This window comes from Phoenix dactylifera, chromosome 3 (genome assembly GCF_051530095.1).
Source record: "Phoenix dactylifera cultivar Ajwa chromosome 3, Ajwa_hap1_PhDact_Kaust_v1.1, whole genome shotgun sequence".
Taxonomy (NCBI): Eukaryota; Viridiplantae; Streptophyta; class Magnoliopsida; order Arecales; family Arecaceae; genus Phoenix; species Phoenix dactylifera.
The window spans coordinates 34651731-34667684 of record NC_143192.1 but is presented as its reverse complement, the minus strand read 5'-3'; the positions used below and the strand labels follow the sequence as shown (position 1 = coordinate 34667684).

General features: G+C 39.7%; 2 protein-coding genes across 2 annotated transcripts; both read right to left on the bottom strand.

Annotated features, from left to right (window-relative positions):
• Positions 1–1487: 1487 nt before the first annotated feature.
• On the bottom strand, positions 1488–2183 carry LOC149768065 (uncharacterized). The gene has a single exon (XM_089929919.1). The coding sequence runs from the start codon at positions 2181–2183 to the stop codon at positions 1488–1490; it is 696 nt and encodes a 231-aa protein (XP_089786045.1).
• Positions 2184–13181: 10998 nt separating this feature from the next.
• Positions 13182–15329, bottom strand: LOC103721310 (heavy metal-associated isoprenylated plant protein 3-like). The gene is made up of 5 exons (XM_039123649.3): positions 15188–15329; positions 14904–15093; positions 14342–14559; positions 14138–14228; positions 13182–13895 (listed from the first exon to the last, which is right to left on the bottom strand). Exons 1-5 carry the CDS (start codon positions 15194–15196, stop codon positions 13399–13401), a joined length of 1005 nt encoding a protein of 334 aa, XP_038979577.1. The 5' UTR covers positions 15197–15329; the 3' UTR covers positions 13182–13398.
• Positions 15330–15954: the final 625 nt, after the last annotated feature.

The following is a 15954-nucleotide window of genomic DNA, read 5'->3' as shown; positions in this document are numbered from 1 at the left end:
TGAGAGGCAATAAAGAGGTGGCACATCAACCTCATGAACTTGTTTGTTTTTTTATGAGATTTCTTTGCTACGAAAGCAATGGCATTTACAATTCCTTTTTTTTTCTTTTAGGTTGTTAGCAACTGTTACATTCCTTGTTTACGTTTAAAGTTACTCATATATACAGAAAAGCCAATAATATATACAACTAATTAAAAAGCATCTTACGTGGCGAATCATATAAGATCAATATTATGGTATTCTAGATCTTATCTTTTTATGTCGCCGTTAGATTTATCAAAAAACAAAAAAAAATCATGCTAAGACGTGCTGTGCACCTGTTCGGTAGTTGCTGAGTCACCATATTCCAAGTCCCAGTCATCCACATGGGCGGACTGTAGGTGGGGTTAACAGTTGGTCCCATAAACACCAGACCGGTCCGGCGGCGGAAGGGCGTCCGGTCAAACTTCAAACCCCGAAAACATGACATCGACGAAGAAACAAAAAAAAGACTCCGGGATCCCATCCGTCCATCCATCCATCCATGCGACACGACACAATTAAATGAACATAGCTAAAACAAGCATTGTTAAATGTAGTCATGCTCACCATCTTATGCCTATCATGATATGCATGCATGAGTGTGAAAGCATCTATATCCTGTGGACTCGTGGAGTCGGACAAAGTAGCCATCATAATCTCGGACTCGGCGGTCAAAGAAGAGCCCGTCAGCAGGACGTGTCAAACAGTCAGCTGTGGGTCGCACATTGGTGGGACCCACCATCTCGGTGGATGAACCGGACCCTTTTTCCACGCATTTCACTCAAAAATTGAGGGTGTTTGCTGACCTAATGCCCATGGGCCCCAATGTTCACTCCCAACCCACGGCATTTTTTTTTACGGGTACAAATACACCTAGAAGAGTCAGCATACAAAATATCCCGGATAGCACCAGGCAAATCACTCTCACCAACCCATAGTGAGCCGCCTGAGTGGCACGCAACATACGCCGCCACCCAGTCTGCCGCCCCATTGGCCTCCCGATATACATGCCCAGCTCGAAAGAGTACCCCCTCCCTCACCATCAACCATATATCCCGGAGCAGTGGATGAACTCCCCTATCGCTATAAGGGCCCTTCCGGACCCAACTGATCACAGTGGCCGAGTCTCCCTCCAGGATGATGGAGCTCGCCCGAAGAACGGATCGCGCATATCGCAACCCCATCCAAGCTGCCCGCAGCTCTGCCCCTAGGACCGAGATGTCGAAGATCTGACAGCCTCCTGCTGCCACCATGCAGGAATCCGGGCCCCTGATGACAAACCCAGCACCTCCCCTCCTACCACCATCCTGGACTGAGCCATCAAAATTGACCTTGAGGAAGCTCGGGGGTGGGGGCTCCCAGGTGAAAAACACCACATGAGGAGCTGCCGAAGCAGAGTGGGGGCCCCAGATGTCCCGAGCTGTCAAAGGTCCAAAGACTGAGTCTACGTGGAGGAACTCCGCTGCCTATGCCCGAGCCTGCTCCATCACAAACCACGGGGACAGACTGATATCACCAAAAATTCGACCATTTCTGGCCAACCAAACCTGGTACGCTGTGCATGACGCTCTAACGGTCAAATACCGCATCGGTGGGGATCTAGACCAGCCCCGAACCTCCTCCAGGAAGCCGTCCCTCCGGCTCCAGACGCCCTCCGAGAACCCTGACAGCCTCCAAGTCCTCCTCGCCCAACCACACTGGAAGAGTACATGATCCACTGACTCGTCCACCTCGCAGAGCGTGCACAAGGGGGAAATGCCGACCCCCCGTCGGCTCATCTCTAAGCTAGTCGGCAGGCGATCCCAGGCCACCTTCCAGAGGAATAGTGCCACCCTCTGGTGTAGGCCAAACCTCCATACCCAACCACAGTCCCTACCCAGCTCAGACTCCTGCAGAAGAACCCGAGAAACTTCACCAACACTGACTCTGGTCCTACAAGTGGTACTCCAGACCCTGACATCCGGACCTGCTGATCCCGGGATGGGAAGAGCCCGAACGCGCTCCGCTAGGTGCTCCCCAAATAACTGTCCCAGTCTGTCCTCATCCCACTCCCTCGCGCCTGGCACGAGGAGGTCACATACCCGGAGTCCCATAGCTAACTCAACTCCAATCATCGTCGGCCACAAGCTCAGCGGGAGAGCATCCACCCATGGGTCCTTCATAACGTCAATGGTCCTGCCATCGCCAGCCAACGCGGGCCTTGATGTTTGAGCTATTAGGCCATAACCTCGGCACTGGTACAATATACCGTTGGAGCAACAGGATTTTTTCTTTTTTAATAGAGTAAGAGATTCTGATACATAATTATTCAGAAAGTTCAAATTATTCAGCAAATTGATATCAATCTTTTTTACAATTACAATTTTGTAATAAGTATAGCCATTTCCAGATTATTCATAGCATATATTTTATATAGGTTACTTAATTTGAATGCTCTTAGCTATGGATGTAAACGGTGCTGATCATGGCACCATAAAAAAAGTATGTATAAATGTATATATATCTAAAAGTTTATCTAGATCGCTGGTTGCAAGTAGCTCGATCGAGATGGTCGACCTTAGTGCATGGATACATATCCAGGTCAATGTAGAGCCCTATTGTAGCAGGAGGTTCTGGCCTTCTGGGTTCAAGTATCTTATTGGATGCTTGCTGTGAAAAATGATTTGCATGTGGTTTTGCTTGGATATGGTGATAGATAAGCCCAATGACTTGTTTATGTAGACCCATGTGGCTCATGTTCTTAATAGTGCTTCTTCCCTTTGTGCACCCCCACACTAGCTTGCAAGCTGAACTAGAAGAGAAAAATAACAAGTTTACTCTGGCTAACTCTTTAATACAATTCCTTATTCTCTAGGTGAGATTGAATGGGACTAGCTACCAAGATGATTGTATCTTTTGAATCTTGGTATAAAGGGTTTATGACATCTTAATCAATATACTAAACTAGATTCCTGAGCTCAATATTTATCTTTTGCCAAGCTATTGCTTGACCACACACTGGGCTGCAGTTTATTTAGCTGCATGCAAAGAGACAACTCAGCAATCGGCACACTGACCTTGTAGAGGCCCATATGCAATTAGAGGTTTGGCCAAGCCCATTTTAAGGTAAATCCTCGGCAGTAAAAAGAAACGACGATGTGGAGTCGGCAAGCTTTGTCAAGTACTATGATCGTGACGTCTTGACAACGAATTCCAAGATTTCTACCTTCAAAAAAAACAACAGCCAATTCAAACAAAATCTCTCCCTTTCCGCCAGCAATAGCCAATTTCTGGTTACTTCTGGGTTCTTCTTTTATCTTTGGATCTCTCTCATTCGTTTATCTTATTCAACTCTTTCGCTTTCCTTATCCTTGGAAAGCATGTTTTTGTTGAGACGATTGGTCTCTACATAGACCGGGTTGGAGACGCCCACATGTTCCATTTAATTTTGTTGAGCAAAAAGAATAGGCTGCTACGGGTTATGGTCAATACATGCGGTTTGATTTCTTGGTAGAGATTTAGGATGATTTCCACCCCAAGATAAATGGCTGCTTGTTGCTTGTATTATATACGCTTGCTTGGTTTTTGGATGCTCAAACCAATGGAGAACCCTCTTCTTTAATTTGCATGGGTGTTGTTTAGTACCTATCACCATAATGATATCGGCGTAAGCAACAACAAATGGCAATTTAATTAAGATTATATTATATTACATGCTCTTGAATATATTTTATGCATGATATAGGCACATGCCTATTCTTCAAAGTATTCCTGCCATACCCTGTATTTTATGGTAGGACTCATTTTCAATCATACTCGATAAATAAGAGCACATATCTTGACAATTACAGAGCATATTTAGAATCATATTTGCATGCTAAAGCTTTTTTTATCATATTTTGAATTGATGAGGTTAAAGATTTCTAGAAGAGTTAGACAAGCCGCTCATTACTATTTTTTGGTTTTTACTGATTTAGCACAAATGTTTATGCTGTCTTGTGATCTATTTAAAAATAAGGCAATATTGATATAACTATCATGATATAATCCATGAATTTTAATCCAACGGGCATGGAATGCATGGGGACTGGTTTGATGCATTAATTCAAAAAAAAAAATCCATATTGATTTTATGGATAGCAAACAAAGCTCTACAATACACCCATAAACACATACACATGCATGATAAAATGAAAACATCCATGTGGCCATTGCAACATACACATGAGTAAAATGATAATGCCGCCAAACACAAACTGTTTCATTAAGAGTGATGCTAAATTAACATGGGCTCTGAGCTATCTAATCTTGGAAAATCAAGTTTATTGGAGGAAAAAGAATTGGAATACGACAATGTTGCTTTTGGAAAATGGGAGGTAGAAAAAAATCTTGGTTTTGAATGAATAATTACTTATAGGACAAGGAAATATCCCATCAAAGAGTCATTCCCTTAGAAAACTCCAGCCTTGATACCTTGGCTTCACGTAGAAACCAGCTCACAGATTAACCCGTCCGGACAAAATTCTATAACTCCATCGCTTTCATTGAAAATTGGCACGAACAAAGCCGCAAAATTCTCGGTGCCAACATAAATCCTCATCGACAATAACAAGCGGCCAAAACTCGTGGTAAATCCCATGCGGATCCCACTATAATACCGCACGAATTGCTGCTTTTAGGCTGGCGCGAGCTCTTATTGTCATGTCCTAAATGCAGAGCTAACAGATGCCGCAAAATTACAACTTACACGATAGATCACACAAGCATACAAGACTACCATCATATCAAAATAATAGTAATTCTTAAAAATTAATTTTATCATAATCTTATACAAATAATTTTTATAATCAATTATTCCAAAGTGATAAAAATCAACATATGCTAACTATTTATTCAAATAAAATATTCTGACTAGTCTAAATAGTCTAGCTAGAACTCCAGTCACCAGAAATATCTACAGAAAATCTAGCACACTCCTCCAAGTCCCGAGTAATCATGAATCTGGATCCGAAAAATAGAGAAAGAAAAATATAATAAGCTACACTAGCCCAATAAGCAACAAAATACCCTAAAGTAGGGGTCTAAGCATGCCAAGTAAATAATTAGTCAAAGAGCAAGCTATTGACTAGGGATAAATTAATATTTGAATAATACATATATCTCTCTTGAAGTTTAATATTATTTTCATAAATTGATACTAGAAATTCAACATCATGCATAGCTACGTAACCTAGTGCCATTGAATAATCCCTATTGGCGAGGCCAGATCATAGCCGACCTAAGAGTACATATATATAAAATAAATTTCATAATCTACCTACTCATATTTTCCAAATTTCATAACATCAACCATAACATATTTTAAAATAATTATTATCATAATAATAACATGCTTGACTCGTTTAATCAAGTATAAAACAAATATCATAATCAGATTTAATAAACTAATTGTCATTTACTAAAAATTCGGAAAACACATTTTGAAGTGTTAAGTTACTTACCTCTTTTTGCTTCAAAATTCTATTCCAATTAGACGGGTTAGGTGCACCTATTTTAATATTATTAAAACATCATTAAAATTATCATTATTTTAACAACCAAGCAAAGTCAAAAATTAAAATATTACTGGAAATACAATTTTATGCCCCTAAATTAGATTGGTCAAGTGGCAATGCCTGATTGCCCGGACCAGTTCGAGCAAGGTGAACATGACTGATCAAGATGACTTACAATTTAAGTGGCTCAATAAAAGTCAACGATAACCAAATTCTGGAGTACCTAACAAGGCGATCGTTGTATCCGCCTGCGAACATGGCAGCGGTTGTGCATGACCCAACAACTGGCGGCCATTCGAACGGTCTCGAGAGTCATCACCAGCTATGACTCTGTGGTCTTATTCTCTCAACGACCAGCAGGTCGAGCAGGAGAATACAGTTTCTCTATTTCGGTCTATTTTTTTTGGAATTTTCGAATTCAACTTAGGTGGGTGATGCCAACTTCAATCCTGTATGGACCCTATGGGCCGGTTCTCACCCTTATAATATAAGAAGAACCACGTCGCCCTCAAACGATCACCATCGTCCAGTTTCTCGGTGATAGAATTCACGGAGGGGTCACGTTGTGCGTGGGATCTGAGTCATCTGACGCAAGCCCACTCCTAAATCTCCCACCAACGCCGATGGAAGTATCTCCCGTTAGGTAAATGCATCGCCGGATATGGCCAACCCCAATATCTTACCTTTGTGCAACCAAAACAAAATTTATTGTACATCTTTGGGACGTCGTTTAGATTAAAGCAACTATTTCTGGCTCTTGGTTCTAGAGGCAGCAGAGATGCCAGAAATCCACACTGCTACTATGACTTTGTACCTAACGGTGTCTTGATTTTAATTATGTAGCAGCACGAATACAACCCTTCAGCTAAAAAGTAATCAATGAAAAGCAAAACAAGCTACAAGAATCCGTTAGCAATTGCAATTAAATTGTCGCATACTGTACTCGAACCATATAAGGTCATGAGAAAATGCGCGGCCCTGCTGAATCACACCCAAAAAATATGAAATCAAGCATAAAACATACTAACTTGCATAAAAAATGTGATAAAGTGTGCTAAACTGTGGCCAACATAACTGTACTATGAACCCTTTCTAATCTAAAACTAAATCATTTGCTAACTTACCTTGTAGTGAATACTTATCTTACTGAAATCATTATTTGACTAAGAGCTAAGATGTTCAAAAGCATTTTTTAATATGCAAAGCAAAATAATAATAAAAAAAGTTATCTTAAATTCTTAATATTACCATGTGATTTGAGGATGCCAACAAGTAGAATTGATAAAATCATTAGAAGTTGGCATCGGCGATATCTTTGAATCATTAGAATAGTTTTTTTTTCGGTGAGATTTTAGAATAAAAAAAGAAAAAGAAAACACCAAAACAGCGTTACAAAACTCAGGAAATGCCATGGGAATTGATATTTTTACAATGCATATAATATAAACATAGTTCTCATGATATAATATTGAACTATTATGATGCAATGGTGGTGTCACAAAACCATATCCATTATAACTGCTGTATGTATTACCATACCGGCTGTCATTTATCCTCGTTCTCGAGGCTCCTCATTCCTTGATCGCATGCGGGTGGGCGAGTTAAACAGAGACATGGGGAGTTGGTGCCTTGGTGGTGGTCGCCACCTCCATTGGCAACTGAAAAGCAGCAAAAAGCCATTCTTTCCTTCCCAAGGAGGAGGTTTCCTGCAAGCGAGAAGTAGGCAAAGAATTTACTGGTTAGATTAAGCAGCAACTGTTCATGATATGATGGTTTTGATGCAGAAGTTGGTGCAGTGTCAGTTTGCAGGTCACCTTCAGCTGAAAGAATATCAGAGCACGGTTGCAGCATGTAGGGTGGTAGTGGGAAAGGTAGCATTTGACAGCTTTGCTTACTAGTTGGTAGGATGTACTGCCCTAACTCCCCAGCAGCTCATTATATATGCTTCTGAGTAATTTATAAGTTCTCATTTTAATCTCAGAATGCGTCCCGATCGTCCTCCATGCTTGGTTATATATGAAAAAACTCTTTTCATTAGTTCTCTTTCCTTGTTAGGTTGAGATCGTTGGATGGAGCTACGTGTACGAGCACGTTGGAAGAAAATTAATGAATGCATGGTTATGATATATTTCTTTTTACTTCCTATTATTTTCTGAGTAACTATATTAATAAATAAAGTCTTATATTTTGTCCATTTCCTTTCTATCCTTGTATTTAAGAAATAGATTAAATATTTTTTTTAGAAAAATGTGCTGGCATGGAATCGTAAATCTATGTTAATATTAAATATTCTTTTTTTCATTTATGTACAGTTTATTTATTTGACAAAAATTGATTCTTTGTGAACTATTGCTCCGAACAATTTGTTTTAAATAAAATTACAGAAATCAAAATAAAAAATATTTGATACTATTATTTTCTGATTATTTTATTATTTTATGAAAATTATAATAAAAAAATCTTAATTTTATTATTTTTAAAAATAAAAATTATATTTTTGCCCCCCATCGCTGACATCACTTTCATTGCCGTTGCCATCACTCTCGGTTGCTGCCGCCGTTGTTTCTTTATTCAAAGGCACGATTAACACGTCATTGTTCTGATTTACTTAACTCTATATTCTATCATATGGAATATGTTTTTTTAAAAAAATATATAAATAAGTTTGGTTGGAGTTTATTTACGTCTTCAGAGCCTTGCTTTTCAACCCAATCGCTTGTATACCTACAGTCACAAGCTCACCATTCCCACCTTTAGTTAATGCTCATAAGATGAAACTTTACCGACTTTACAAACCAAGACAGCAGAAAATAAGGAGAAGAGGAAAGAAGGACCAAGACTTTGAGTCGTGTACAACTCTTGAGAGTTAGAGAGCAAGTTGAACATGGCAAACTAACATTTTCTCAGCTTGTAGCTTGTTAGGACACTATGGGATTTGCACAATAAAATTTAAAGTGCTTATATATCTGCGCAGTGGGTGATCTAATGGTAGCTAGAGTTGCATATATATAGAAATTATCCTCTTCTTGTAGAGTGGCTTTTTGTTTTGGAGACGGAGGAGGAGAAATTATTACATGGACTAGGTTTAGTGGATCAGTCCAAATTTTAGGGCATTTTGTATAATATAGCGAGTGATTATTGGACTGGTCCGGTGGACTTGGTCTATCTAATAATTAGACTAAAAAGGGCGAGCGTTGGGGGAAAATCTCAATTGAAAAATCCAGCTCGTATCCACCACAGAATCGTTTAGCTTTTGATAAGAGACACCCAGACCCAAACAAGGTGGTGGGTCCTGCCCACCAGATGGCCTGATGCATTAGACGACTACGCCTAGGACACTACACCGGTTTTCGTTTTTTATTTTGTCTGGATTCAACGCGATCACCTTCTAGAATTAAAAGAGAACAACCAAATGGAAACAGAAAAGGCCAAGCAAATATAAGGAACCCAACTACAAGGAACAATAAAGAATACAGATGCTGTGACGTAGTTGTTTTCTAAAATCCATATGATTTCTTTTTGTATGATCAAATCGTAACTCATACAATCTCTGTAAGTAATTAATTAGAAAGATGTCATTTTGGAACCTGGGTTTCTTGGCCTTGCCTCTTTGCTTATTGGTCCCCTTTTGTCATATAGGGAGAAAGAAATGCTACAAGGTATTGCATGCTTTGAATATTCTGCTAGCCATCCACGACCTAAGGCCTTAATGGAAGAGTGGTTGGCAAGTGATGATTTGTGATATGCAGCATGTGATACAAATGAGAATTATTTTTGAAAACTTGCCGAAGCTCTAAGCACTTTTATTTTCATTAGAGAAAAATATTTCACACGATTCTTGATATGGATAGGGCTCAAGAATGACATAGCAAATAGAGATGGCGACGTTTAACTATTTAATTTGTCTAACTTGTTTCAATCCATTGCAGATCGAGCTGGATTATTTGTTTAATCACCGGTCAAGTTTGGATTTTACGAGGTGGATTCGGATTAATAAATTTTTGACCTACCATGTTTTTGATCCGATCTATATCTTATCCAACCTAATTTGATTGCCGTCCCTAATAGCAGATACACTTTTTTTACGAGTTCATTCCAAGCTAAGCTATAACCAATATATATTATTAATTTTTTAACTAAACTTTAGATGTACTTGTGCAGACCAAAAAAATTTCACATCATTTAGAAATAAACAAGGAAAAAAAATGAAGGTTGGGCTATGCTGGCAAGTTTTACCCCTTCTCTTCTTACCATCATAGTCATCCTTCTTAATTTATTAGGTTAAAATACAAGTTTTTTGCATGGATATCCTTTCAAATATCAGATTTTGTATGAATAACCTTCCAAAATTGATATTTGTATGTATACCCTTGTAAAACTCCGTTATTCTACAAGTGCCCGTAATATCACGGTTGTTCTAACGGTGTTAAGAAAAATCATATTTATATTAATTAAAAATAAAATAGAATTTTAAAATTACGTTATTGTTCCTGTCTTCTTCTTCTGCTATCAGGATCGCGATCTATTTGCATGTCTACCCATTAAGAATATTTTAGTCATTTTAATTAGAAACCGTTAATTTTTTAACGTCGTTAGATAGTATGGGTACATATGTAAAAATAAAAATAAAAAGAGAATAAAATGACAAAACAAGTATTTCACGAGTGTATACATGCAAATATCAATTTTGAAAAGATATTCATACAAAATTTAATATTTAGAAAAATATTTATAAAAAAAATTTAAAATAATTACTATTGAGGCAACAGTCTGATGGACGAGACCAATCTCAACTAACAGTGCATGGTTGCGTCCGTGGCCAGGCTCTTCCTCCACATGTCACCGACAGCCAGTACCTCTCCGTGAGAAAAGATGAACGCGATACTTTTGGTGGTATGTGAAATGAGTATAAAGGGTTGAATTTTTTATTTGTACGTTTAAGAAAAAGGTGATTGGAACCCATCACGGAGCATGGAAAGGAAACAAGGCATCCTCAGTCCCCCTCCACGCCACGACAGCCTCTCTCTATCCAATAATACTACAGAATGCAGTGAATCAAGAAGCTCGGTTAATTCCTCATTGGCTTCAGGAATTTGATGATGAGTGAATCCTAGATTCTATATGCAGAACCATGAAAGGTAGAAAAGATCAGCTACCAGGGCATTTTTTAATGGTTGCAAGACTACAAAGTGATGGAATAAAGTCCTTAGAGGTTATGAATCAATTCAGTAAACATTTCAGAATTCGATGACTTTTACTTTTGCCAATTTGAAGCAAGCACCAAATTTAGAACATTATGGACATGACAGAATTTCTTCAAAAGCGAAGGATGAAGATAGCCCCTGTAGAGTTTTTTATGGACATTATGCATGCATGCATGCATGCATGCAGGAGATTAAAATATAAAAAATATAAAATAATAAGCTACAAAAGGTCAAGGCATATCTTAAGATCTCTAAAAAATCATTGATGATCACTGTGGTGAGATATCTTAAAAGATGAGAGCACGGACAGATCTTCCTCCCCTTTTACTTTTTTAGTATCTACCTACTTAATGGGATAGGTGCATTTAGGAACATAGAATTCCAATTGCCCTAGAGTTTTATATTCGATGGATATATGTAGGAGTAGAGTAGAAACATAGCTTAAATAATATAATACCAATAGGTCTATCCATTACAGAGTTCATTAATCAATACAGACCTACACCAACATTTATTATACTACATAACTTAAACAACAAGACCCAAATTAACAGCACCATTATCATAAATTAATTTTAGGCTCTTTAAATACTCATACAACAACTTAGCCCGTATAGCATAATAAAGCAGTGAAACCAGTCTACAATCAATAGAAGCCCATATTTATAATAAATTGCAACAAGTCTCTTCGAAAATGCCTTCTAATGTAATACTTATCCTTGATTAGATCTTTCTATAGATTTTTCGTTGGTTGGAAAACTTACCACCAACAATTAATTAGGAACGCATAAGATTTTTAATCTAGTTAATCTATTATTGAGAATAGGTTACTTGGTTTTGCTAAAATTTTTAAATATTAATTTTCATTATTGCTCTATTAAAATGAAGCAAAATTTATCCAGCTATAGCGGACATTATACCAAAGTTTGAGATAACATATTACCATGTACCATATATACCACCCCTACCCCCGGCAGAAATGCCTTTATTTACCATCATAATGGTTGTGATGACCATTATTTGTCTAAAAAACTAACATTATAATTTTAAATATTAAAATAATCACTAAAATAATGACTATTATAAGAGTGGTATAATAAAAAATAACAGTATTATCCCACTCTTTGTTATTTGATATTAAAATAATATATTTTTAATTATAATATTCTCTAGATAATATAACAGGTTTTAATTTTTTTATAAAAATTAAAATAAATCAAATCTAAAATAAATATTATTTTATTGAAAAGAAAATATAAATCAAAAGAATGGCAATTATATTTTTTCATGTTATTTACAAGGTGGTCAAAACTGTTATAATAAAATAGTTATTATATGGTTATAATACCATCATTTAAAACCATGCCTTTTATATAGATTGATCGTGAATCGAAGAAAATCATAGCATCATTCCTTGCAATTAATTTATATGAATATCTTTAAACTAGTTATGAATAAGGTGTCCAGAGTTTTATAACCGTGAAATATTCTTCTTCTATCAGTTTAAAAGAATATTCTTCTTTTTTTGGACGGTTTGGACAAAAGTTACAGTTTATTTATGTTTTACTTTATCTTATTTTTCAGATAAACCTTTCACCACCCAGCAACCCTTTTTTTTTTTTATATACCTGCTGGGATTCACGGTGTGAAGTAAACGCAGCGCAAAGACAGTTCTCTACAATCTAGTTTTCACGTCAAAATCCGAACCGTCCATGGAATCAAATCCCCTGGAAAAGTTTTACAACTTTTTCGTAAACGCCTCGGCTGAAAATGGTCGTTTTTGCGTGTTTTCTACGTGAAACTTCCTTATCCAAAATTAATAAAAGAATTTCTGTCTTCTTTTTTTTTTTTTTTTTTTGCTAAAGAAAAGGGATAGGGGGAGGAAGGGACAAGCCCATCCCCGCGTAGCAGCCCCCACTGGGCCCTCGCCCCACCAGGAGAATGTTCGATGCGGGCAGAAATGGCCATGTGTTGGGCACCCCGACCGGTTTTACTCATACCCTCCCCACCCGTGGGCCCGGCTCAGCTACTCCTCTGAGCTCTGGCTCGAGTCCCACGTGTGAGTACGTCACACCCGGCACCACCCCGGCTACTAGCAGTTCAAGAGCGGTCCTACACCACAAGTTCAAGCAGTGGCCAAAGTAGTAAGCTCCGGTCCACAATTTAATCGTCGCCGCAGCGATTCGAACTTGGGACATGGTTAGAATTGCTGTCCAGTACCACTAGGCTACCACCTTGGTGGCAAAGAATTTTTGTCGTCATCCTTGTCATAAATTCCCAATACCGTCCGGAATCATGAGTTGTCCACTTTTAAGACAGCTATTCCTGAATCACAGCCGTCCATCTTAATTATCTTGCCTTAATCGAATGGATGGTGGGTGATCAACCCATACGAGGGAGAATTGTTCAGACGCGTGGCACGTTAATAACCGATTGATTTGATATCATAAACAGCCAGATTAAAGAGATTAACCAACAAACAAAATCGAATTAAACCCACTAGCAAAAGCCCAAAAGCTATTTTCTCCGCTCCTCTCCCAGCTCAGTTATCTATCGCCCTTATCCTCCTTTTTTTATATATTCATTTACATTTTTCTCGATTATTAACACTAGCAAGCGGTAGGATGCACCGTGGAACATCACATTATGGAGCAGGCGTTGGGGTTCTCGTCGCTGAAGAGCTGCGGTGCGGTCGCCATCATCTCCATGCGGTAACCGTACGGCTCGTAGTAGTTCATCATATTCACCTCAGATACCGGCGCCGGCGCCACTAGCGCCGCCACCGTCGGCGCCGGTGGCGGTGCGGGCTTCGCTCCGTCGTCCTTCTTCCCTCCATCCTTTTTCTCTCCACCGTCGCCGCCCTTCTCCTTCTTCTCGCCGTCGCCGCCCTTCTCCTTCTTCTCGCCGCCCCGGCCGCCGTCGCCTCCCTTCTCCTTCTTCTCGCCCCCGCCGTCGCCACCCTTCTCCTTCTTGTCGCCTCCGCCTCCGCCGCCGCCGCCGCCGTCCTTCTTAGGCTGGACGATCTCAATGGTTCGCTTCAGCTTTTCTTTGAGGATCGCCGGGAGGCTGTTCGCGTCCATCGTGCCCTTGACGGTAACCAGATCCTTGGGCGCGTCGATGCTGACGTGCTCCACCCCTGGATATAAACGTAATAACGAGAAATCAGCAGGGTCATTTTGCGGTATTTAAAGTGATAAACCCGTGCAAATCCTTCGTCAGATGCGGACTTGTACCGGTCAGAAAAGGCCGAACTACCAAACTTATCATTAACACCGTTTTATTTATTTTATTCAATAATAGCTGCTTTATTCCATTCTTTTGAAAAAATTTAGGGGATTTATTTGTTATCCAAAAAAATTAATAAATGCAATCGATTACCTTTGATTTTGAGAATGGTCTTCCTGATTCTCTGCATGCAGCCTTCGCAGTGGAGGCGAATCTTGAGCACCACGGTGGAGACCGCAGGCGGCTATTAAATTCCAAAAATAGAAAAATCAGTAAATGCACAAAATATTGATCAATAATTATAATTAAAAATAATAATTATTATGGCGTGAAGAACAAATTGATTGAGTAATTTACCGCTTTGGGTTTGTTGTCGTCGGATTTCTTGGCATCGTCGGCGGCAGGCTTCTTGACGTCGCCGGCGGCGGCGTCCTTCTTTGGGGGGTTCGCGGGGGAGATGATGTCGACCTTCCTGCGGATTTTGGCCTCCACCCGCTCTTTGACCTTCCAGGGGTCAGCTTTTCCGAGCACCGTGAGCTTATTGCTCGCCGTGTCCGCCTTCACGCCTTCCACTCCTGTGACCAATCGACCTAGTTCAGATTCCGCATATAAAATAACTGTAGGGAAACGGATTTCCACGCTTACGTGCGCCGAAGGCAATTTAGATTTTAGAAAGTTTTTTGTCCAAGATTTTAGACAAAATTTGGTAATGATGGATATTCCCACGTATTAAATACGGAGAGAGAAAAAAAAGGGGGTCGCGCTAGGTACAAGGGGGCTACTTGCTAACGTGCACCGGTAGGAACGGATATTTCCAGAGTTCCCGTTGTCTCCCTTCAGCTCATGGAATCGAACCACGATATCCAAAATAAATCCAATTCATATAATACATATAGAGCGAGAGAGAGAGAGATTTGACCTTCTAATCTTCTGACCGAGCGTTTGATCTTCTTGGCGCAGCCCTCGCAATGCATATCCACCTTCAGCACCACCGCCGGCGGACCCTCCTCTTTCTTTCCTCCTGCTCCGCCACCGGCGCCGCCGCCTCCTCCTCCTTCCTTCTTCTCCCCATCTCCCTTCTTCTGCTTCTCCTCTCCCTTCTCTTCCTTCTGAAACCAAAACAAGAAAAAAGGTCAATAAAGAAAGCCATCCATAATTACTCCTGAAAGATATCAGAGTTAAACTAAGAGAAGCCATCCTCACCTCACCCATATCTTTGGCGCTCGCTCGCTCGCTCTCTCTCTCTCTCTCTCCCTCCCTCCGGAGAATTGCAGGCGAAATATAGCTTGGGGGGTGAGATATAAATAGGATGAGACTTGAGAGAACGGGGGATGAATACTATTTCGGATTCGGATCGTAGAGACTTTTATGTGAACGCAGCATGAATGACCATCATCATCAGCAGAAGCAGCATGCCCCATGCATGCATGTGCGACGTGGGACCCGTGAGGCCGTCTTCTTTTTGTTTTTTCGTCGTCTTTTTGGACTCTAGAAGAGGAAGAGGAGATGACGGGGTCCAAAACACGTGGTATTATTAAGGGCCGACGTGGATTGCCCATAGATTGATATATTCAGGAATAGAGCAGGCATGTTTCCAAAAGAGCCCTTGAATGTTCCCTAATTCTAAAACTAGACCTGTTGCCGAGGTTAATCTGGATTTCGGGCACCAATCTAAAGCTGAAACCTTGTCCCCCTCCCCCATTAATGGTATTATTCTATCAATAATCAGGCAACAATCTGGGCAACCATTTTAGGTTCGATGTACTAAACCTCATGTTCATTAATTGCTTATAGTTTGTCTGCCATAAATTTGACCGTGCATCATGCATATCAAAGTTGCAAACATGCATATTGATGCCATTAAAATGACATCCACACTATGTTTAATACCTAGTTAATTAAGAAACCAAGAAATTATTTGAGTTTGAAATTCCTAGAATGATCTCACAAGAACTCAAGTCTGTGGCTTA